The sequence below is a fragment of the Pristiophorus japonicus genome, chromosome 8, assembly GCF_044704955.1.
Source record: "Pristiophorus japonicus isolate sPriJap1 chromosome 8, sPriJap1.hap1, whole genome shotgun sequence".
NCBI classification, from domain to species: domain Eukaryota; kingdom Metazoa; phylum Chordata; class Chondrichthyes; family Pristiophoridae; genus Pristiophorus; species Pristiophorus japonicus.
In genome coordinates, this window is record NC_091984.1 from 82,103,404 (window position 1) to 82,127,919 (window position 24,516).

The 24,516-nt window shown below is 41.4% G+C and overlaps 1 protein-coding gene across 4 annotated transcripts in view; it reads left to right on the forward strand.

The window, feature by feature from the left end:
- The window catches only part of zranb2 (zinc finger, RAN-binding domain containing 2), a 59,439-nt gene that overhangs the window by 2,938 nt on the left and 31,985 nt on the right, over nucleotides 1–24,516 (forward strand). For 3 of the 4 annotated variants that reach the window (XM_070886974.1, XM_070886977.1, XM_070886978.1), the window contains exons 2-6: nucleotides 7,036–7,088; nucleotides 10,071–10,179; nucleotides 10,570–10,652; nucleotides 13,776–13,852; nucleotides 23,403–23,534. In XM_070886974.1, the coding sequence (XP_070743075.1) occupies nucleotides 7,036–7,088; nucleotides 10,071–10,179; nucleotides 10,570–10,652; nucleotides 13,776–13,852; nucleotides 23,403–23,534 (454 nt within the window). Of the gene's footprint in view, nucleotides 1–7,035; nucleotides 7,089–9,324; nucleotides 9,396–10,070; nucleotides 10,180–10,569; nucleotides 10,653–13,775; nucleotides 13,853–23,402; nucleotides 23,535–24,516 lie in introns of those variants that run through there. The other variant, XM_070886975.1, reaches the window with a different exon arrangement.

Below are 24,516 nucleotides of genomic sequence, written 5' to 3' on the forward strand. Positions count from 1 at the left end.
TCCTTGTCTTTTGTTGTACATCCAGAGAGAAAAGGCAGATGGAATGGCGCAGACAGTGTTTCCTTTAGTCTAATTTGATTTTATTTAAGAATTTTGAATGAAAATGATGTCTCCTTTTGAGGAAAGCAGAAAAAACTGATGGAAGGAGGGAAACTGGTTTGTGGGGGGGGAGGAACTTGCTCTGGCCTCTTGGCACTTTTTAAAGAGTAAAAAGTGAGGTGAGTGACCGCATAATGACAGGGAAGAGAGGATACAGGCTTTGAACAGGTAGTTTAAAGGGGACGAGGTAGGGAGAGTGGGGGAATGGTACGAAGCAGGGAAGGTTAATGGGTACGGGATGTGATGGGAGCCTGGTTGTGGGGGCGGCAAGAATGGATGAGAAGGGAAGACAGCTGCTGAGGGGAGCACTTTTCCCATAGCCTGCATTTGTTGGTAGCTCCTTTCTTTGTTATATGACCCGTTTAAGAAAGTGGGACTCTCCCTAAAGCTGTGACAGGCTACATTACTATTCTTCCCCCCCCCACACATTTAGAAATTTTCACATGCCCTCTGAAACCCACCTGTTACTTAAAACTGTACAGAAATCCCTAGATAGCCCCCAAAACAAATTTAGTTAAAGTTGCAGTCGACAACACAAAGCCATCAGTGGCGGAATTGTTTTTAAATGGGCTACCCTACACGTACCTTATCACTGTAAGCCAATCTTTGAGTTTGCCTCTCCTAAAATTAACAAGTACCTTCATAAAACATTTATTCTCCCTCCACTTGCATTTTACTAAAAACAAACCATTCACCTTACTGCCTCAGACAACAGAATCAGCAAATGAATATGAGAAAAAAATCAGGTGCATAGGCATATTCAAGTCCTCCGATGTGAACAGACAATTAAGTAAATGCAGCATCTTGCTGACGATTCATGAATGCAAATTGTTTGTCCGTATCCCAACAGCTGTCATCTTTTAGACCCCCTCCTGCCTTCATGAGAAGAAACTAAACCCCCCACCCACCAAGGGATGGAACTCCATGCAGAGTAAAAAAAAAAAAGTTGGGCCTACTCTCGCCACTACTGCTCTGCTAAAGAGAAATGTTACCACCACCACGTCTCACTGAAAGACAACTGGGCTGCCTTAACCGCCCTCCCCACCCCACCTCCATACATCCAGTACTATATAAAAAATACATTATCCACATGCCTGACACGAGACTCCCTAAGCAAGTGCTGTACTCGAAACTCCTACATGGCAAGTGAGCCCCAGGTGGGTAGAGGAAATGCTTCAAAGACACCATCAAAGCCTCCTTGATAAAGTGTAACATCCCTACCGGCACCTGGGAATCCCTGGCCAGAGACCACGTGAAGGAAGGGCATCCGGAGGGCGCTGAGCACCTTGAGTCTTGTTGCCGAGAGCATGCAGAAACCAAGCACAGATAACGGAAGGAGCGTGGGGCAAAGCAGGCTCTCCACCCACCCGTTCCTTCAACCACTATCTGCCCCACCTGTCGGAGACTGTAATTCCTGCATTGCACTGTACAGCCACCTGAGAACTCATTTTTAGAGTGGAAGCAAGTCTTCCTCGATTTCAAGGGACTGCCTATGATGATATAAAAATGACAGAATTTATGACTTTAACATGGGGGCTGAATTATGTCCGCGCACCTGGCTCAATTACCCCCTGTCTTCTAACCCTGCTCCTACTTCACCTGAAGATTACTTTTGGTCTTGACTCCCTCTGTGCAACATCACAGAGATTGACCAGTATATTAAACTTATGTATCCTGTGTACTCTTTTGGGGTACAGGTACGAACATTCTGTCATGCCTCCAAATGGCATCTTGAAAGGCATTTATAAAGCCACCTGATTGCCACTAGTTTTTAACCAAAATTACTCTTCCTGCTCCAGTCATTCTTTTGTCAGAGGCCTTTTAAATTTTTTTTACCGTCCTCAAATTTAAAAATGAAAAATACAGATTTTTATTTAAACTGTATTTAAACTGGAATTACAATTTATGGCTTCCCAAAAACCCTTGCTTGCTGTTCCTGTTCTACATTCCGACAGTGGTGAAGATTACTTATGTAAAACTTGTTGCCTTTTACATACTCACAAATAGAGAACACACTTGAGTAAGTAATAATGGTGTTACTATGATAGTCATGCACCACATTTTCAACTTTGTAAAGTAAGTTATTTTTCTTCTGTTTCCCTGCAAATATTACACATTTCCGCTTTTTCTTTCACCCACTATCCCAACAACTTTTACCTGTTTAAAAAAAATTCCAAATTAACTAAATATTTGGGGGAATTAAAAAAACAAATTAAAACTACAGCTCTCAAAGTGAGTAGTATTAAGGCGGTGCAACATGTTGGAGCACTATAGGATACAAGCTCAATTACCATTCACTCTGCTAGAATCCCAAGCAGGGATGTGATACTGCAGATGGCAAGTGTTGACCATGAAGTAAGTGCCTTACAGGAGTGGGTGGATCTGATCTGGCATTTGATAAGGCCATTCTTGCTTGGCTGGAACTTTGGGCACTAGGAAATGTGTAACTTGGGAGAAAATACTAAGTGGAGAAACACTGGAAAAGATCACATTTGGGCAATCTTGTTCATTCATTAGAATGAGCCTAAAGTTATCCCTTCCAGTAATGTGCAGCATCTAGCTGATTATTGCATTACTCCAAGGATTTTGCCTCAGATACTCTATTGATCTCCTGAAGAACATTGATATCTATCCAAATTGTGCCTTTTTACTTTTTTTCAATGTGTGTCCCTTGTTCTACTCTCAGTAGTGCTTCCAATTTACGCTTTCCATACTGTTTACTGTCTTGCGTGTTTCTATAAGATCACCAAGCACCACCACTGAAAGCTGAAAAGTTAAAGTTCTCCTATCTCCTAATTCAGACATCTGTCACCAGAGATTAGTCTTGTGATTTTCTTGTGCAGCTATTGATTAGATGTCCCCTTTGTGTCTTGATGATCAGACTGAATGCAATACTGAAGATGTGGCCTTACCAGTTTAATTGTGACTTCTTCTGAGTTGTACTCTACTATTTTGGCCATGCAGTTTAACATTTTATTGACTTTTTTGGTTGCTGCCCTGCATTGGTTGGCCATGTTGGACTTCATTCTTAACTATTTCAGCACTATTCATGGAGTATGTATATTGTCCATTTTTAATTATGTACAATACTTTATCTGCCATTATTCTACCCAGTGTTTTATACAACTTGTACTATAATTTTTGGCCTGCCTTCTGATTCCACTGCTCCTAGTTTAATATAATCTACAAACTTGGACTTCAGCATCTTAAATCATTAGATAAATTAGAAACAGTAATGGTCTCAACACTAATACCTGGGGCACCTCACTCAGTGCTTCCACACCCAGGTGTAATCCCTCTAATGAGTATCCATTGTGCTCTGTCCTTCAAGTAATTTCTTATCCATACGTAAGATTTGCCCTGAATTACCACAACTTTGGGGCTAACTAGAACAACAACTTCCGTTTATATAGTGCCTTTAATGTAGAAATCTGTCCCGAGCTACTTTGGATGGATAAGGAAAATGTACGTGCCAAGATAAAGGAGAATATATTGCGGGGTGATGCAAAACTTGGTCAGGGGTGGATTTTAAGGAGGGGGTAGATGGGCAGGGGTGTTTAGAAGGAATTCCAGAGTATGGGGCTGAGATGGCTGAAAGCACGGCTGGCAGTGTTGGAGTCGAGGGAGGAGGGAATGTGCAATAGGCCAAAGTCGGGAACTGAGAGCTTTAGGATGTTATAGCGATGGGGGAAGTTAGAGGTGGGGTAGGGCAAGACTAAAGAGAGAAGTTTTAAACTGCTGTCTTGTTACTGTGGAAGTATTGAAAGAACTTGTTACTGTTATGGCTATGTATTTTACTAGGTCTCTCCTTGCCTATCTGATCACCATTTTAAGCTGTTTTTGTATGTTCTACTCATCCCAGTGAATCACATCCCCTTTCTCCTTGCCAAATCTGTGGAGGTCATTCTTTCTTTTTATTTCACTTTTGATTGGTTTACTAATCCATTAGGGTTATGCATGTTTAGCTTGAGTTTGCTAGTATTGGGTATGTATTTATCTCGTATGCTCAACTTTGTGTCTTTAAATGTGTTCCACTTTCCTAAAGTGTTGTTGTATAGTTTCCTCCCCCCCCCCCCCCGGCCCAATCAATTAATTAATCTGTTTGTTTAAGTTGTTCCCTCATTTCTTTCAGATTAGCCCATTTGAAGTTCTGTACCCATCTTTTGGTCTTTTGTCTTTTCTTAAAATAAACACACAATCCAAAAATAATTTTGAAGATTGGCTAGTTTAAGTCAGAATTTCTTATTAATATTGCATTGCTGAAGGATAACTGAGCCGGAGAGATTTATTCAACTGCTACAACACAGAGAAAATAAAGTTCTAAACCATTGTTCCATATATCTCAAAAATCAAATGTCCTTGTAATGAGGCTCAATTGTCATTTTATATGCTGCTTGGTGCTATAGGTTTTTTATTTAAGGTTGAATAGTATACAGATTTTAATCGGTAATTGGAAACATTGAGCCAAAAATTGCAGTCGGGGGCTTCCTGCGAGTGGATGCCTCTGGCCAAACAATTTTTAACGAAAATACCTGGAAGTCCTGGAGGAACGTAGACCTGCGCTCTGAGGCCTAGCTGCGCAGCGCAGCGACCCACGTATTCCAGAAGTGTATGGGTATCCTGGGATCACGTGGGCCTGGACCACCAATCGCAATGTAGTATTCTCCATCATCATCGTCGTAGGCAGTCCCTCAATCGAGGAAGACTTGCTTCCACTCTAAAAGTGAGTTTTCAGATGACAGTACAGTCCAATACGGGAATTACAGTCTCTGTCACAGGTGGGGCAGACAGTCGTTGAAGGAAAGGGTGGGGTGGGGTGTCTGGTTTGCTGCACGCTAACCTTCCGCTGCCTGCGCTTGGTTTCTGCATGCTCTTGGCGACGAGACTCTAGGTGCTCTGCGCCCTCCCGGGTGTTCTTCCTCCACTTGGGACGTTCTTTGGCCAGGGATTCCCAGGTGTTGGTGGGGATGTTGCACTTTATCAAGGAGGCATTGAGGGTGTCCTTGAAACATTTCCTCTGCCCACCTGGGGCTCACTTGCCGTGTAGGAGTTCCGAGTAGAGTGTTTGCTTTGGGAGTCTTGTGTTGGGCATGTGGACAATGTGACGAGCCCTGGACTCCCATTACTAGCAATGAGAATACCCCTAAAACCAAATAAAATATAAACATAAATTTATTTTTAAAAAAACACCACTTTAAAAAAAAAATTAATAGAAATTGCATTAAATTAAACGTTTGAGAGAATTATTTGTTTGCATTTAAAAAAAAAAATGTTTTAATAGCGGTAAAAATAAATTTGCTTTCATAGGGTTTTTAATATAAAAATAAGTAATTTTTCTATTAAAACTCTTGCTTTTACTAGGTGCAAGAGTTTGAAGGGCATTCACTGGGCAAGAGTTGGGCAAATAGCCCAAATCTCCACCTGCGAAGGCCCTTCTGGGGATGCAGTGGATTTGTCAAGACATTTTGATAGATGGCAAGTCCGAGTTTTACGCAATGCGCATCACGCGCCTAAAACCGGCACTTCCGGGACCTCTACGGGTGCATGCGTACATCCTACGTGCCCGTAAAGACCGCAATTTTTTGCCCATTATTTCAAGGTATTAAATTGGATTGATTTACTTTTAAGTGGGTTTTTGTTTACTACTGGTAGAAATATTTTTTAAATATAAACAGGTGTTCACATTTCCATCAGCAGGATTGCCCTGAATGGCTATCTTTGAGTACCTGAAATAAATATATTCGCTCTTCATACATGGAGTTACAATTGCTCAAAATTATCCCACTGTTTATCTTATAACAATATTCCAAATACTGCCAGTTCTAGGTAGCATAAACTCTGGTGTCCAGTGGCCGAGCACCAATTTATTAGAGTTTGTCTGCACAGTAAAATGAATGTAAATCTGGGTGTTCATTTAGAGTCGCTTGTGGAGAGACGGTTCGTCTTTTTCAAAACAGTGATGTCCATTGAAATTAATAAAAACATGTTTCTGGCTTTAAGTTCAACACACTCAACACCTGTTTACTAGAGTAAGTCCTTCATTGTTGCCACTTATCATTTTCCTTTTGTATTAATAGGAAACAGTGTAATATTCTAGTGACACAGTTGCTTACCATATCTCCAGATCAGTGAGTAAGAACATAATAGGAACAGGAGTAGGCCATACAGCCCCTCGAGCTTGCTCTACCATTCAATAAGATCATGGCTGATCTAATCATGGACTTGGCTCCACTTCTCTGCCCGCTCCCCATAACCCTTTATCCCCTTATCGTTTAAGAAACTGTCTATTTCTGTCTTAACTTTATTCAATGTCCCAGCTTCCATAGCTCTCTGAGGCAGCGAATTCCACAGATTTACAACCCTCGGAGAAGAAATTTCTACTTATCTCTGTTTTAAATGGGCGGCCCCTTATTCTAAGATCGTGCCCTCTGGTTCTAGTCTCCCCTATCAATGGAAACATCCTCTCTGCATCCACTCTGTCAAGCCCCCTCATAATCTTTAATGTTTTGATAAGATCACCTCTCATTCTTCTGAATTCCAATGAGTAGAGGCCCAACCTACTCAACCTTTCCTCATAAGTCAACCTCTTCATCCTGGAATCAACCGAGTGAACCTTCTCTGAACTGCCTCCAAAGCAAGTATATCCTTTCATAAATATGGAAACCAAAACTGCACGCAGTGTTTGTTACTGGAAAATATACACTCTTAAAAATCACTTTTCTGCACAGCTGAAACCATCAAACAATAGATATGGAGAAGTATTCTGCATTCTGGTGAAGTCTGAGAACGAAATGTAATGGTGTACTTCCAAAAAAAATAAAATGACTTGCAAATAGAAACCACAAAGTCTTATTTAAAAGAGAAATATTGACTCCTGAGTTAAGATGCATCTTGATGCAAGCTATTCACTCACAGTTTTTACATTTGTGTTTTTAGATGTGGAAATGTCAACTTTGCAAGAAGAGCAAACTGTAACAGATGTGGAAAAGGTAAGCAGTGCTAGATTTTATCCAGGTTGCTGGCTTAAATCCAGTCACATGAGGATTTAAGTAAAATATTTCTTTCTTTCACTTTTCTTCGCACTTTTCTTCCCTCCCCTTCTGAAGGTCTTGATTTGCTTTTCAGGACACAGCACCTTGCAGTACTTTGCTCAGGTGGTCATTTTATGATTGTGTGAGCCCTAACTAAGTTTTAGCTTGCTATTCTACCAAGGGGTATGATGGCCAAAACTGATCCCATGCTTGCAAGAAAGGAGCATTTCCAGACTTTATGAATAGTGTTCTATCATAGGCTTCCCTCCAATGCTAAAATAGATCACCTGAATTATGAAATGCTAACATACATACATACATAACAACACAGAAATAGGCCATTTGGCCCAGTGTTTACCCTCTAGGTGAGCAAGTAGTTCTAATGTCATTTACCCACCCTGTTCCAATATCCCTTCAACCCTCTTTCCTTCATCCACCTATTTAATTTAATCTTGAATATTTCTACCTCTAATATTAACCCTGGAAACAAATTCCACAACTTCACAACTCTGTGAAAATAAGTTTCTCTTGCCCTCTGTTCTAACTTTCTTCCTTGGGGGGCTAAGGGGAATTGAGCAATGCTATATCGTTACAAACTGCAATCCTGCTTTTCAGCAGCTTTTTAAAGGTGCCAGTTGGCCTTTGTTGACTTTGGGAGCATGTTCCACATATCCACTATCCTGTGGGATTTTCTAACCACGCTATGGCTTGGACATATTGTATATATGATCTCTAGTTCTATACTCATTATCCCCGATAAATAGCTTGGTTTCTAAACCTTTTCTTATTTTGATGACGTGTGTATCTGTTCAATTTTTGTCTACAGTGAAAGTAGGCTTAGTTGTTTTAGCTTTTTTTGACAACATCTACAAGTGCACAGTTCTAGCAGGGATAGCAATTCTCTATCTAACCCAGGGATAATGAAGTCAAAAGCAAGGAAGTTATGATGAACCAAAATAAAACATTAGTTTGTTCCCAACTGGAGTATTGTATTCAATTCTGGATACTACACTTTAGAAAGGATGTCGGAGGGTGCAGAAGAGATTTCCTATAATGGTACCAAGGATGAGGGACTTGAGTTATGTGGAGAGACTGGTGAAGCTGGGGCTGTTCTCCTTAGAGCAGAGACTGTTAAGAGGAGGTTTGATAGAGGTGCTCAAAATCATGGTTAAGGAAGAACAGTTTCCAGTAGCAGAAGAGTCACTAACCAGAAGACACAGATTTAAGGTGATTAGGGACACAGGTTTAAGGTGATTGGCAAAAGGACCAGAGGCGACATGAGACTTTTTTTAACAAAGCAAGTTGTTGTGATCTGGAATCCACTGCCTGAAAGGATGGTGGAAGCAGATTCAATAGTAACTTTCAAAGGGAAGTTGGATAAATATTTGAAGGGAGAAAAATTACAGGGCAATGAGGAAGGAGACACTTTTTCACCCAGAGAGTTGTGAACCTGTGGAATTCTCTGCCACAAAGTTTGTGGAGTCCAGTTTGTTGGACATATTCAAAAGGGAGTTAGATGTAGCCCTTACGGCTAAAGGGATCAGGGGGTATGGAGAGAAGGCAGGGGTGGGGTACTGAGATTGCATGATCAGCCATGATCATATTGAATGGCGGTGCAGATTCAAAGGGCCGAAAGGCCTGCTCCTATTTTCTACATTTCTATGACCAACCGAGTGGGGCTAATTGGATGGCTCTACCAGAGCCTGCACAGGCACGATGGGCCGAATGGCCTCCTTCTATGCTGTATGATTCTATGAATTGTAATAACTCTATTGCCGTTTGTAATGTGTAGAGATATTTGTCCTGGTGGGAATTTTGGTTTAATTTATGTTATGTTACGTGCTAAAGTTAGATTTAATTCACAAAAGGTTAATACTCAAATTCAAGACATTTAGGCTGATGATTAGGACAATCAAAATTACATACCGCATTACTTTTAAGTTAATAGGGAGTCATTGAGCACCTTGCATAGCAGTTTGCACCTTTAGTCCGAGACTGAATTTCATTCAATTCTGCAGGGGGGTTCTTGGCTAAAATATAGATGCCATGAATACCTGCATCCAGTGAGCTGAGGGTCTTCATTTAAGGTGGTAGCTTTGGCAGCTCAGTGAGCCAATTTTGAAACAACTGAGTTCAGAGGTCAACTGTTGTCTCTTCTGTGGAGAGGTCAGTCTAGAACATTCTGTGCCTGGAACAGCCAGACACAGCTGTCACTTTTTTTCCTCCAGCGAGTGACTGAGGCTGCAATGAAGCTGTGGCATGCACGTATGTAGCCTGTAAGAGAAAAGTATGCTGCCAATTGGTTCAGGAACTGCTAACTTGTAAAATGAGTTTCCCCCATAACTGCAAAAATATGTGTGTTACTTAGGTGCGAGCAGTAATAAATGGGCTTATTTCACTGGAAAACTATGTTCTGTTCATGTTTGTTGGTTTATAAATGGATTTTACTTGCTTGTTTTTCAGTTCTCCTTCTGAAAAGATAGGAGAATGCACATCTATGCATGCAAGATCATAGTATTCAGTGCACACATTGAGGGGGCTTACTGTTACAATCCCCAGGTAATGCTGTTGTTTAACTAGAATGTGACCAGTAGACTCTGAGCTTGAGATTACTTACTACAGATCTGTAAAATTGTAATGTCAACCCAGCTCAGATCAGCTAACCTGAACATACCTTTACATGGCTTGTCGTCTCTGGGTAAACCTGCTGTGTTATTGGGAAAATCAATATTTCTCTTTTTTACCCAGCAGATATAAATGGTACTAATTCCCGATTTGACATTCATTTTATCCATTTAATTTTCTAAGCACATTTCTTATCCTGGCATATGGTAGGCTGCAAGTCATGGTTCAGCCTTGAAGTCGCATCATTTTAAAACATTATAACATCACACTTTTGTGAGAATTTTGATTCTAGTACTTTTGTACTTTTTTTTTTAGAAAGAACATGTGAAGCAAAGCTAATGAAGGCTGGAGGAACAGAAATTGGAAAGACTCTTGCAGAAAAGAGTCGTGGCCTTTTCAGTGCCAATGACTGGCAGTGTAAAACGTAAGGTCATCATCTAATGCAATATGAAATCTTGCATTGAAAGTGTGTTTCTTAAATACTATTCAATCAAAGTAAACTGAAGACTATAGTAATTCTAATTACTTGTAAATATATTGGATGTTCAGGATGAGTTATAGCAGAAAACCATTGAGAGCTTTGTAGGGCTTAAGCAATTAGTTTTACTGTAAAAGAAAAGTTCTGCATTGAGACTGGAGTTAAATTTAAGTTTAGAAAAAAAATCTTGCATTCTTTAAGTTACATTTGCCAGTATTTTTGATGCTCAGTTTCACTTGTGTGAAAATAAGCATATAATTCAGAGTTGTTTGTGTATTCTTGTATAACTGATACTGATGTAGAATAGATTGATTTAATTTGTTTATTTATTTTTAGCTGTGGTAATGTGAATTGGGCAAGAAGATCAGAATGCAACATGTGCAACACTCCAAAGTATGCCAAATTAGAAGAAAGGACTGGTAAGATTGGAATGTACAATAGTAGAATGTACTACAGGGTATTATTAAAAGCCACTGATATCTCCATATGAATTTATGTTCAGCCTATAACCATTTTTTAAAAAAGATTGTAATTAAGTGTAACTTGAGATGACTAGCAGAAGTCCAAAGTCTAAAAAAAATTTGTCCATTTAAAAAAAAAACTTGGAGACATTGTCCTGAATACCACTTGGCAATCAGATTTTCTGCATCTTTACACATAGTCAAACAGCACAGATTCATTGAATAGTGCAAACCTCTGCATTTCAGCAACAAACAACGCAATAGGATTCGTTTCTAGAATAGAATTCAAAAGCAGAAAAGTTAAATTAAACTTGTATAGATCCTTGGTTAGATCATACTTTGAGAACTGCACAGTTCTGGTCCCCATGTTTTTTTTTTAAAAGCACCGGAGAAAGTACAAAATATATACAAAATGGAGTAGACTGTGGCTCTTTCTCTAGGAAAGAGAAGACTGAGAAGTGACCTAATAGAGGTCTTTTAAAATATATGAAGGGGTTCAATAGGGTAAATGTGGCGAAGATGTATCCACTTGTGGGGAAGTTGAAAGCTAGGGGTCATAAATACAAGATAGTCACTAATACATCCAATGAAAAATTCAGATGAAACTTCTTTATTGAGAGAATGGTGAGTATGTGGAACTTGATACCACATTGATTGATGAAGGAAATAGCATAGATTCATTCAAGGAGAAGATAGATAAATACATGAGGGAAAAGAATAGATGGATATGTTGGTAGGATAAGATTAAATAAGGTGGGAGGAGACTCATGTAGGGCATAAACACTGGCATAGACCTGTTGGGCTGAATTGCCTGTTTCTCTGCTGTTAATTCTGTGTAGGAGGACGCTCCATAATCCCTCACGGTTGACCGTGTCAAAGGCCTTTGTAAGGTCAAAGAAGGCCATGTACAAGGGTTGGTGCTGTTCCCTGCATTTCTCTTGGAGTTGTCGTGTGTGAAGATTGATAAGGGATTATGGAGCATCCTCCTCCGTTTCGGCTGCCCTCAAAAGTTTGTCACCATCCTCTATCTGCTTCATGATGACATGCAAGCTGTGATCCTGACCAGTGGATCTACCAATCCGGATCGGGGTCAAGCAAGGTTGCGTCATCGCACCAACGCTTACTTTTCGATCTTCCTTGCTGCAATACTTCATCTCGCCCTTAGCAAGAACCCCGCTGGAGTGAAGCTCAATTATACAACAAATGGGAATCTGTTCAACTTCCGCCGCCTCCAGGCCAGATTTAAGGTCGTCCCATCCTCTGTCATTGAACTACAGTACGCAGGCGACACATGCGTCTGCGCACACTCGGAGGCCAAACTCTAAGCCATCGTCAACACTTTCACTGAGGCGCACGAGAGCATAGGCCTTACGATAAACATCCGTAAGACAAAGGTCCTTTTACTAACCTGACCCAACACACAGCACTGCCCCCCGATTATTAAAATCCACGACGAGGCCTTGGACAACGTGGACCATTTTTCATAACTCGGGAGCCTGCTGTCAGCAAGAGCAGACATTGGCGACAAGGTCCAACACCGCTTTCAGTGCGCCAGCGCAGCCTTCGGTCGGCTGAGGAAGAGAGTGTTTGAAGACCAGGACCTCTCATTCGGCACCAAGCCTTATGGTCTACAGGGCGGTACTGATACCAGCCCTTCTATGTGGCTCAGAGACGTGGACTAAATACAGCAGACACCTCAAAACGCTGGAGAAGTACCAGCAGCAATGCCTCCACAAGATTCAGCAAATCCATTGGCACCAACGTCTGTATTTTTGCTCAGGCTGGCATCGAGCGTGGTCAATGCTTCGATCAGCTCCGTTGGCTGGGCCACATCGTCCGCATGCCCGACACGAGACTCTCAAAGCAAGCGCTCTACGCAGAGATTCGATACGGCAGGCGGGCAGAGGAAACACTTCAAGGCCACCCTCAAAGCCTCCTTGACACAGTGCAACATCCACACCAACTCCTGGGAATCCCTGGCCCAAGGCTGTCCAAAGTGGAGGAAGAGCATCCAGGGGGACGATGAGCACCTCTAGTTCCATCGCCAAGAGCAAACAAACTAAGCGTAGACAGCGGAAGAAGCGTGCATCAACCCAGGCTCCTCACCTACCCTTTCCTTCAACCACTGACTGCCCCACCTGTGACAGAAACTGTAGGTCCCGCAGTGGACTCCTCAGTCACCTGAGAACTCACTGAGTGGAAGCAAGTCATCCTCGACTCCGAGGGACCGCCTATGATGATGAATTCTATGTAACCTCTGCATACAAGGAATAACATTCGAGGTGGTGACGCTATCTGCTACTATTGCATATGAAATAATCCCAATGTGTGTAATCCTGCAGGTATTCTTTGTGGACATGCAGAAAGTTGATTGTGTTTCTGGGACAAATGTGAAAGTTTGGCTTCAGTGCTATTGACATTTTGATTGCTTCTGATGTCGTGATGTTGTAGAACAGGGGTATCTAAATAGCCTGCAGTCCTCATGTGGTTACCAGGTCTGTGAAGCCCTGGTGACACATTTTCTCACCTTTTCATATGCTGCTAACTTGTTCATATGAATTTTGTAGGCCTTGTGGTTTGAAAAGGTTTTCTGAGTGCTGCTTCCTCATTCCAAATCTATCAACGAGTGAACAGCGCTGAGAAGATCTTTCTCTTTAAAAACTATCTCAAATATTTTCATCCCAGGACATTAGATTCCACCTCTGTGCACTAGGGGTAGTTTATACTGATGTCAAATGTTGGTGGAATACCTGCATTTCTGGATTATGTATTGTACAAATGAGCTCTACACTAATAATTTACAACTTATAACTTGCTCTATTTGTCACATGATCTTGCATTTCAGAGAGTTTCATTTTGTCATGTTAATGCATAATCAAGTAGTAATAATTTGAGATTGCTTATTTAGACTCATTATTTCCTGGTTGCATTTTCTAAAAACAGACACCGGGTATGCATGATGTTCTTCCATAATAAACTGAACAAAATGCCTTTGGAATGTAGTTTTTGCAACATTAGCCTAATCCTTAGAACTACATTTGATCAATTAAAAAAAAAAATATATATAATTTCGTTTGACAGGATATGGAGGTGGATTTAATGAAAGAGAAAATGTAGAATACATTGAGCGTGAAGAATCTGACGATGAATATGATGAGGTAATACTTTTTTTTTAAAATTGTCTCCTGAAACGTGTCTCATGTAAAACATAATTTGATGTAATGGCCTTGTTCTTGTACAGTAATGCTGGTTTCAGACCAAGACTAGTCCTGCTTCTAAAGGAAAATTTTGTTTTAGAATTAGCACTAAGAGGCAGGAGTAGCCTATTTGAAAAAATTTTACTTGTTGACATATCACCAGGGAGAACTGCTGTTTTGCTCTGACATGAAGATTCCCAAACTTGGGGGCGCGGGGCATGTGGTGCACCTGAGGTTATCTGGGTGTGGGGGACAGTGATGCACTAGGACACTGGCCAGAAACGAGAGCCACTGATGCAGCTTTGAATAGCCAGAGGAGGTGAATTATGAGATTATCTCGGCACAGATCTCCCACTTATTTCTAGAAGTGGACATTAGTCCTACGGAGCTGCTTCTGGTGCACAGTACCCAATTGTTGCACCAGAAGCAACTGTGATAGGCCCAAATCACTGGTTAGATCTCAGCTGGAGTTTTGTAGAGAATTCTGGGCACTACACTTCAGGATAAATGTAAAGGCCTTAGAAAGGATGCTGATGAGGTTCACCAGGATATCACCAAGGATGAGGGACTTCTGTTATGAGGAGAGGTTGGAAAAGTTAGGACTCTGCCCTTAGGTCATCTCTTAATGTTGGAGTCCATTATTAAAGAAGCAGTAGCAGGAGGTTTGGAAAAGCAAAATTCGGTCAGGTAGAGTCAGCATGGATTTATGAAGGGGAAGTCATGTTTGATAAATTTGCTGGAATTCTTTGAGGATGTAACGAGAAGGGTGGATAAAAGGAAACCAGTGGATGTGGTGTATTTGGACTTCCAGAATGCATTTGACAAGGTGCCACATAAAAGGTTACTGCACAAGATAAAAGTTAATGGGGTTTAGGGTAATATATTAGCATGGATAGAGGATTGGCTAACGACCAGAAAACAGAGTCTGGATAAACGGCTCATTCTCAGCTTGGCAATCAGTAACAAGTGGTGTGCTGCAGGGATCAGTGCTGGGACCCCAACTATTTACAATCTATAAACGACTTGGAAGAAGGGACTGAGTGTAACCTAGCTAAGTTTGCTGACAATACAAAGATGGGAGGAAAAGCAATGTGTGAGGAGGAAACAAAAAATCTGTAAAAGGACATAGACAGGCTAAGTGAGTGGGCAAAAATTTGGCAGATGGAGTATAATGTTGGAAAGTGTGAGATCATGCACTTTGGCAGAAAAAAAATCAAAGAGCAGGTTATTTAAATGGAGAGAGATTGCAAAGTGCTGCAGTACTTGTGCAAGAAACACAAGGTTAATATGTAGGTACAGCAAGTGATCAGGAAAGCCAATGGAATCTTGGCCTTTATTGCAAAGGGGATGGAGTATAAAAGCAGGGAAGTCTTGCTACAGTTATATAGGGTGTTGGTGAAGCCACACCTGGAATACTGTGTGCAGTTTTGGTTTCCATATTTACAAAAGGATATACTTGCTTTTGGAGGCAGTTCAGAGAAGGTTCATAAGGTTGGTTCTGGGGATGAGGGGGTTGATTTATGAGGAAAGGTTGAGTAGGTTGGGCCTCTACTCATTGGAATTCAGAAGAATGAAAGGTGATCTTATCGAAACGTATAAGATTATGAGGGGGCTTGACAAGGTGGATGCAGAGAGGGTGCTTCCACGGATAGGGGAGGCTCGAACTAGAGGGCGTGATCTTAGAATAAAGGGCCGCCCATTTAAAACAGAAATGAGGAGAAATTTCTTCTGAGGGTTGTAAATCTGTGAAATTTGCTGCCTCAGAGAGCTGTGGAAGGTGGGACATTGAATAAATTTAAGACCGCAGTAGATAGTTTCTTAAATGATAAAGGAATCGGGGGTTATGGGGAGCAGGCAGGGAGGTGGACCAGAGTCCATGATCGGATCAGCCATGATCGGATTGAATGGCGGAGCAGGCTCAAGGGGCCGTATGGCCTACTCCTATTTCTTATGTTCTTAACCTACTCTGTACTAAAGAGGTTTTCAGGATGATAGATTTTGATAGGGTGGAGATAAGAATTTTTTTCACTGAGTTGTCAGGCTCTACCTGAAAAGGCGATGGAAGAGAGTTGGACAGATACTTGAAGATGAGGATCGTGCAGGTTACGGACAAAAAGCGGGGATGTGGGACTAGCCACGACTGCTCTTTCAAAGAGCCAGTACAGGCTGAATGGCCTCCTTCTGTGCTGTAGGTTTCTATGGGCTCAATTTTGTTTGGGGAGTAACTTGATTTTTCTGCCATAAGTTTACAAATCCACATTTTGCACGTTCAATTTGCACCAGTATAAGTGAGTTAGTTATGATTTTTAAAGTTTTTTTTTCTCAAGGGGGCGTTACCAGCCACCTACGCCAGTTCTGCCCATTTGGGCAACTTTGGCCAGCTAATAGTTACTCGAAATCTACTTAGGCCAGCGTATGTGGCACTTCAGAAAACTCTTGCGGAGAGTTAAGAAATCAGCGCAGGTAGGTACGTTGGAGGCCTTTTGGCCTGGGATAGGGGCGGGCGGGCAGGAGAACTGATCGTGCTCCTGCCTGGATGATTTCTATCAGTTCTCCTGTCCATCCTAGCCCTGGCCGAGTGAGTTTCAAAAGACTCAAATTTAATTTGGTCACTAATAAAGAAACTTAATGACCTAAAGAATGTGAATAGGATCAAACAGCTATACAGGACAACTTTGCAAAGTTAATTTACTATACAGCAGAAGCATTCATGGAAGCTTAAACTACAAAAATAAAAGAAGTAAAAGACAGTTGAATTAAATTGCCCTAATCTCTCTCAACTAATTTAAACAACTATTTGTTTGCAATGATTATACTGGATCAATTGCACTGGGAGGCCACTCAGCCAGGGCTAGGGGTGGACCGGAGAACTGACAGAAATCATCCAGGCAGGAGCACACTCAGTTCTCCTGCCCGCTTGCCCTTAGCTCTGGCCGAGTGGCCTCCCAGTGCGATTTCTTGATGATTAAAGCTTCAAATCAACTACCCCTACTCACAGCAACATTTGGCCGGCATCGGGTCCCACACACAGCGGCTGCAGCATGACACTGAGAGGCTGGGGGCAAGGAGCTACTGCGCATGTGCGGACACTCTACTGCGCATGTGCAGACGACCCGGTACTGTTTTTGGCGCAGGCGCTGACTCCACCCCTGCCTCGACTGGCCACGCTGCGCGACCTCAGGGAGGAGGCCGGTCAGCGACCAAAATGAGGAGGAATTTTTTCAGTGCACTTCTGAATGGAGAAAAGCGGCGCATCTCTGGTAAGTGCGCCGAAAAAGGGGCGGGCCAAAATTGAGCCCGAAGGTTCTGTATCTTGTAATGTTTGCTGCTAGAAATCAGATTCAAACATTCCATGCCCCATAATGCACCTCCTCTGACTATGCAAAGCTGTTATCAATTAGTGAAAGACATTTCTGTGTCATCTTCTGATTGCTGTATGAAAGTAGAAATCCTAGAAGCAATTGGCTATTTAAGGCATACAATCTCTACAGGGTGAGCATTTTGAGCTCTCAAATTTATTTCCTAGTTTGTGACTTCAGTAGTATTGAAGTCTGTCATCTTAGGCACTACAAAATACTGTTCCATAGAAAAAGGTGCTGTGAATGGCATGTAAATCTCTGAAGGGACTGGGCAAAAAAGAAAGTTTGAGCATCTCTGCTCTAATGCAAGAGTTTGCAACTACAGTGGTATTTGCTTACTGAGCTGACTGAAGGCACTGGAGACACATTTTAAAAATATTTTCAGATACATTCTGTTAGCTTTTATTAATTTTGCTTAGAAATATATTCAGTTTTTTTTTAACATTTTAAAGAGGTTTTGGAGGAACAGTCTTCTTTAACACCCAATAACGCTCTCTGAATAAATTTATGCTGTTGTATATTGCTGTTGCACGAGAAGGGAGGCTTTGATCCACAACAGTACCACCTTATTTGTGACGTGACAATATTGTACAAGTCTGTTTTCAATATTTTGAATGTGCTTTGTTTTTTTTTAAAGAAATCAAAATGTATTCATTATGGTATAAATGGCCAGCTCCCCAACCTTTGCCCATCCCTTTGACTGTAAAAGAGGTTAATAAAAAAAATTAGGGCTCATGGCGCATACTAGCATGGATTGAGGAAATTATTAGCAAAAGTAAATATGGGTCCTTACAGGCTGAGACAAGAGAAATTATAATGGGGAATAAGGAAATGGCAGGGAAATTAAATGAATACTTTGTGTCTGTCTTCATGGTAGAAGATGCAAAAAAACCTACTGTAATAGTGGAGAACCAAGGGTCTAGAGAGAATGAGGAACTGAAAGAAGTTAGTATTAGTATAGTACAGGTACTAGAGAAATCAATGGGACTGAAAGTTGATAAATCCCCTGGACCCGATGGCCTATATCCAAGGGTTTTGAAAGAGGTGGCATATAGAGATAGTGGATGCACTGGTTGTCGTCCTCCAAAATTACATAGATTCTAGAAAGGTTCCTGTGGATTGGAAGGTAGCAAATGTAACCCCACTATTTAAGAAAGGAGGGAGCGAGACAACAAGGAACTACAGATCAATTATCCTGACATCAGTAATGGGGAAAATGCTCGAATCTATTTATTAAGGATGAGTTAACAGGGCACTTAGAAAATAATAGGATTTGGCAGAGTCAACACAGATTTATGAAACAGAAATCATGTTTGACAAATCTGTTTAAGTTTGTAACTAGCAGAATAGGTGAGGGGGAACCGGTGGATGTGGTGTATTTGCTTTTATAGAAGACATTCGATAATGTGCCACACAAGAAGTTATCAAACAAAATTAGAGTTCATGGCTCATACTAGCATGGATTGAGGATTGGTTAACAGACAGAAAACAGTTGGAATAAATTGTTCATTTTCGGGTTGTCAGACTAACTAGTGGGGTACCGCAAGGATCAGTGCTTGGAACTCCGTTATTCACTATGTATTAATGATATGGACGAGGGGACCAGATGTAATATAGCCAAGTTTGCTGATGATACAAAGCTCGGTGGGAATGTAAGTTGTGAGGAAGATGGAAGAGTTTGAGGGGATATAGACAGGCAAAGTGAGAGGGCAAGAACATGGCAAATGGAATATAATGTGGAGAAATGTGAAGTTATCCACTTTGGTAGGAATCACGGAAAAGTATTTTTTTTTTTTAAACGGTGAGAGATTGTGAAATGTTGGTGTTCAGAGGGCCCTGGGTGTCCTTGTATACAAATCACTGAAAGTTAACATGCAGGTACAGCAAGCAATTAAGAAAGCAAATGGTATGTTGGCCTTTTGTACTCCAATCCCCTTGTAATAGAGTAAAGATGTCTTACCGCAATTATATAGGGCCCTACCTGGAGCATTATGTACAGTTTTGGTCTCCTTACCTAAGGAAGGATATAATTGCCATTGCCAACAAAGGTTCACCAGCCTGATTCCTGGGATGGACTCTGGATCAGTTCTTATGGACTGGAGGGTAGATAATGTAACACCACTTTTTAAAAAAGGAGGGAGAGAGAAAAGGGGGAATTATAGACCGGTTAGCCTGACATCAGTAGTGGGGAAAATGTTGGAATCAATTATTAAGGATGAAATAGCCAGGAGAAACATCCTCCCTGCATCTACCCTGTAAGCATTTTGTATGTTTCAATTAGATCACTTTTCAATCTTCTAAACTCGAGAATATAGGCCTAATCTACTCCAATCTCTCCTCATTAGGACAATGCCCCCATAGAAACATAGAAAATAGGTGCAGGAGTAGGCCATTTGGCCCTTCGAGCCTGCACCACCATTCAATAAGGTCATGGCTGATCATTCACCTCAGTACCCCTTTCTTGCTTTCCCTCCATAACCCCTTGATCCCTTTAGCCGTCAGGGCCACATCTAACTCCCTCTTGAGTATATCTAACGAACTGGCATCAACAACTCTGCGGTAGAGAATTCCACAGGTTAACAACTCTTGAGTGAAGTAGTTTCTCCTCATCTCGGTCCTAAATGCCTTAGCCCTTATCCTTAGATTGTGACCCCTGGTTTTGGACTTCCCCAACATCGGGAACATTCTTCCTGCATCTACCCTGTCCAGTCCCATCAGAATTTTATGTTTCTATGAGATCCCCTCTCATTCTTCTAAACTCCAGTGAATACAGGCCCAGTTGATCCACTCTCTCCTCCATATGTCAGTCCTGCCATCCCGGGAATCAGTCTGTTGAACCTTCGCTACACTCCCTGAATAGCAAGAACGTCCTCCCTCAGGAGACCAAAACTGAACACATTATTCCAGGTGAGGCCTCACCAAGGCCCTGTGCAACTGCAGTAAGACCTCCCTGCTCCTATACTCAAATCCCCTAGCTATGAAGGCCAACATGCCATTTGCCGCCTTCACCGCCTGCTGTACCTGTATGCCAACTTTCAATGACTGTTGTACCATGACACCCAGGTCTCATTGCACCTCCCCTTTTCCTAATCTGCCGCCATTCAGATAATAATCTGCCTTCCTGTTTTTGCCACCAAAGTGGATAACCTCACATTTATCCACATTATACTGCATCTGCTATGCGTTTGCCCACTCACCTAACTTGTCCAAGTCACCCTGTAGCCTCTTAGCATCCTCCTCACAGCTCACACTGCCACCCAGCTTCGTGTCATCTGCAAACTTGGATATATTGCACTCAATTCCTTCATCTAAATCATTAATGTATATTGTAAATAGCTGGGGTCCCAGCCTGCGGCACCCCACTAGTCACTGCCTGCCATTCTGAGAAAGACCCGTTAATCCCGACTCTCTGCTTCCTGTCTGCCAACCAGTTCTCTACGTCAGTACATTACCCCCAATACCATGTGCTTTAATTTTGCACACCAATCTCTTGTGTGGGACCTTGTCAAAAGCCTTTTGCAAGTCCAAATACACCACATCCACTGGGTCTCCCTTGTCCACTCTACTAGTTACATCCTCACAAAATTCGAAGATTTGTCGAGCATGATTTTCCTTTCATAAGTCCATGCTGACTTGGACCAATCCTGTCACTGCTTTCCAAAATGCGCTGCTATTTCATCTTTAATAATTGATTCCAACATTTTCCCCACTACTGATGTCAGGCTAACCGATCTATAATTCCCCGTTTTCTCTCCATCCTTTTTTTTAAAAAAAAAAGTGGTGTTACATTAGCTACCCTCCAGTCGATAGAAACTGATCCAGAGTCGATCGACTGTTGGAAAATGATCACCAATGCATCCACTATTTCTAGGGCCACTTTCTTAAGTACTCTGGGATGCAGACTATCAGGCCCCGGGGATTTATCGGCCTTCAATCCCATCAATTTCCTTAACACAATTTGCTGACTAATAAGGATTTCTTTCAGTTCCTCCTTCTCGCTATATCCTCGGTCCCCGAGTATTTCTGGAAGGTTATTTGTGTCTTCCTTCGTGAAGACAGAACCAAAAGTACTTGTTCAATTGGTTTGCCATTTCTTTGTTCCCCATTATAAATTCATCTGATTCTACAAATGTATGGACCTACATTTGTCTTCACTAATCTATTTCTCTTCATATATCTATAGAAGCTTTTGCAGTCAGTTTTTATGTTCCCAGCAAACTTCTTTTCTCTTTTTTTTTCCCCCTCCTAACTAAACCCTTTTTCCTCCTCTGCTGAATTCTAAATTTCTCCCAGTCCTCCAGTTTGCTGCTTTTTCTGGCCAATTTATATGCCTCTTCCTTGGATTTAACACTATCCCTAATTTCCCTTGTTAGCCACGATTGAGCCATCTTCCCTGTTTTATTTTTACTTCAGACGGGGTTGTACAATTGTTGAAGTTCATCCATGTGATCTTTAAATGTTTGCCATTGCCTATCCACCGTCAACCCTTTAAGTATCATTTGCCAGTCTATTCTAGCCAATTCACGTCTCATACCATCAAAGTTACCTTTCCGTAAGTTCAGGACCCTAGTCTCTGAATTAACTGTGTCACTCTCCATCTTAATAAAGAATTCTAACATATTATGATCATACTTCCCCAAGGGGCCTCGCACAATAAGATTGCTAATTAGTCCTTTCTCATTACACATCACCCAGTCTAGGATGGCCAGCCCTCTAGTTGGTTCCTCGACATATTGGTCTAGAAAACCATCCCTATACGCTCCAGGAAATCCTCCTCCACTGTATTGCTATCAGTCAGGATGTAGTTCGGGTCCTTCATTGAAACACCTGTGAACTTGTCCTTTTTTTGGCGTGGAAGCAAGTCATCCTCGTTTTGAGGGACCGCCTATGACCGATTATGATTATGTGAATGAGGAAAAATGCACAAACACTACATAAAACATTTAAACACCTCGCACAATACACTAATAGAAATTAAAGTTGTTATACATGTTTTTTAAAGAAAAAAAATTTGCCGATTTTTTTTTTTTTTAAAGTTAGGGTTAGGGTTTAAAAAAACATTACCTGAGATGGCAGGGTTTTAACATGTTTTTTTTAAATTTTATTTTAATCGTGTTTTTATAGGGTTTTAAACTCTCAACGCCTGTAAAAGTAGGTTATGCGCCTGCTTTTATCAGGCGCAAGAGTTTTGAGGACATTTGCCGGGCAAGATATGCTTAAATCCTGCAGTCTTGCCCGTACAAATGTCCTCGCTCCCGATCTGCGAATGATCTGTCAAGCTCCAGCTTGACAGATCAGAAAAGTCGGTTTTCAGCGCATGCGCATTGCATGCTGAAAACTGGCTTTTCCGATGCCTTCCAGGGTCTGTAGAAACTTTGTACGAGCCCGGGATGTCGGAATTTCTACCCCAATAATTTCTTGTACTTGTTAGACCACTGCAGTGGGTATGCGGTGAGTCAACCACATTGTATGGACTACTCTCATGTAGCCCATATTGAATGAGGGTGGTAGTTTCTCTCAGACCTTGCTGTCGGATTTGAACTCTGGATTGCTGGTCCAATGCAATAACCTTTGCACAACCAAACCTTTCTTGTGCTGTGAGTATACTAGATTTTCCTCCAATTAAACATCAGGAAAGCCAAGGCTTTCAACCCCTGCCAACCCCATTGGTTGCTGCTCACTCGGGTTGCCTGCAACCTTGATGTTATGTTGAACCCAGAGCTGAGCTTCAAATCCCATATTTTATCCATTGCTAAATGTGATTACTTGCACTTCTGCCTCTACCTTGCCTCCACAACAGTAACACCTTTATGAACTCCACCTTCATTTCTGGACTCTTATCTTTCTCCAACTCCAGTTTTCACTCCCAAACACTGCAGCCTGTCTTTCACCCCTGTCCTGGCATAGAACATATAAAGCTCCAAAGATTAGATTAATAAGGACATTTATATTCTTCGACATTTTGATGCTGGCAGTAATTAAATTCACCTTTGGTAAAATAGCTATGCTTTTGATCTGTCAATTACTGATTTTTGTTAACTGCACAGTTTCATTACAGCTTTTAATTTAATCCAGTTGTAAAGTACTAAAGTTCAAATTGAAGACCGTATTTGGAAAAGTTAAAAGTATTAACCTTTATTTTTCAAAAATAGTTTGGAAGGAAAAAGAAGAAATTCCGTGGGAAGCCAGTTGGATCCAAAACTATCCTACAAGAAGAAATTGAAAGTGAAAAAGATGAAGAGGAAGAAGATGAGGATGGCGATCTCTCCAAATACAAACTAGACGTGAGTACTGTTCGGTTTTTAAGATTATAATTGTATATGCATATTTCTCTTATTGCATACAGTCGCATTAAGAGAATTGCAACATAAAATCCAATGACTTTAACCTTGAGTATTTGTGTGAAAAATACACTGCTACATAACTTTAAAACCATTAAAATCTTACCTGCTTGAAGCAGTTAGGGATGGGAGAGAATCTGAGGCTTGGTGAATGCTTATCCTTGGCAAGGTAATCATAGAAGTTTACAGCATAAAAGGAGGCTATTCAGTCCATCGTGTCTGTGCTGGCTGACACACAGCTATCCAGCCTAATCCCACTTTCCAGCTCAGTCTGTAGCCTTGTAGATAACGGCACTTCAAGTGCACATCCAAGTATTTAAATGCTTTGAGGATTTCTGCCTCTACCACCCTTTCAGGCAGAGAGTTCCAGACACCAGCCACCCTCTGCGTGAAAACATTTCTCCTTCAATCCCCTCTAAACCTCCTACCACTTACTTGAAATCTATGTACCCTAGTTAATGATCTCTCTATTAAGGGGAATAGGTCCTTCCTAACCACTCTAACTAGGCCCCCTCATTTTATACTCCTCAATTAGATCTCCCCTCTGCTTCCTCTATTCTAAATAAAACGATCCCAGCTTATCCAATCTTTCCTCATAGCTAAAATTCTCCAGTCCGGGCAACATCCTTGTAAATCTCCTCCTAACCTCCCTATCACAATCTCATCTTTCCTGTAATGTGACCAGAACTGCATGCAGTACTCTAGCTATGGCCTAATTAGTATTTTATATATTAAAGCATAACCTCCCTGCTCTTGTATTCTATGCCTCGACGAATAAAGGCAAGTATCCCATATGCCTTCTTAACCACCTTATCTACCTGTCCTGTTGCCTTCAGGGATCTGTGGACATACACTCCCAAGGTTCCTCTGTTCTTCTACACTTCCCAGTGTCCTACCATTTATTGTGTATTCCCTTGCCTTGTTA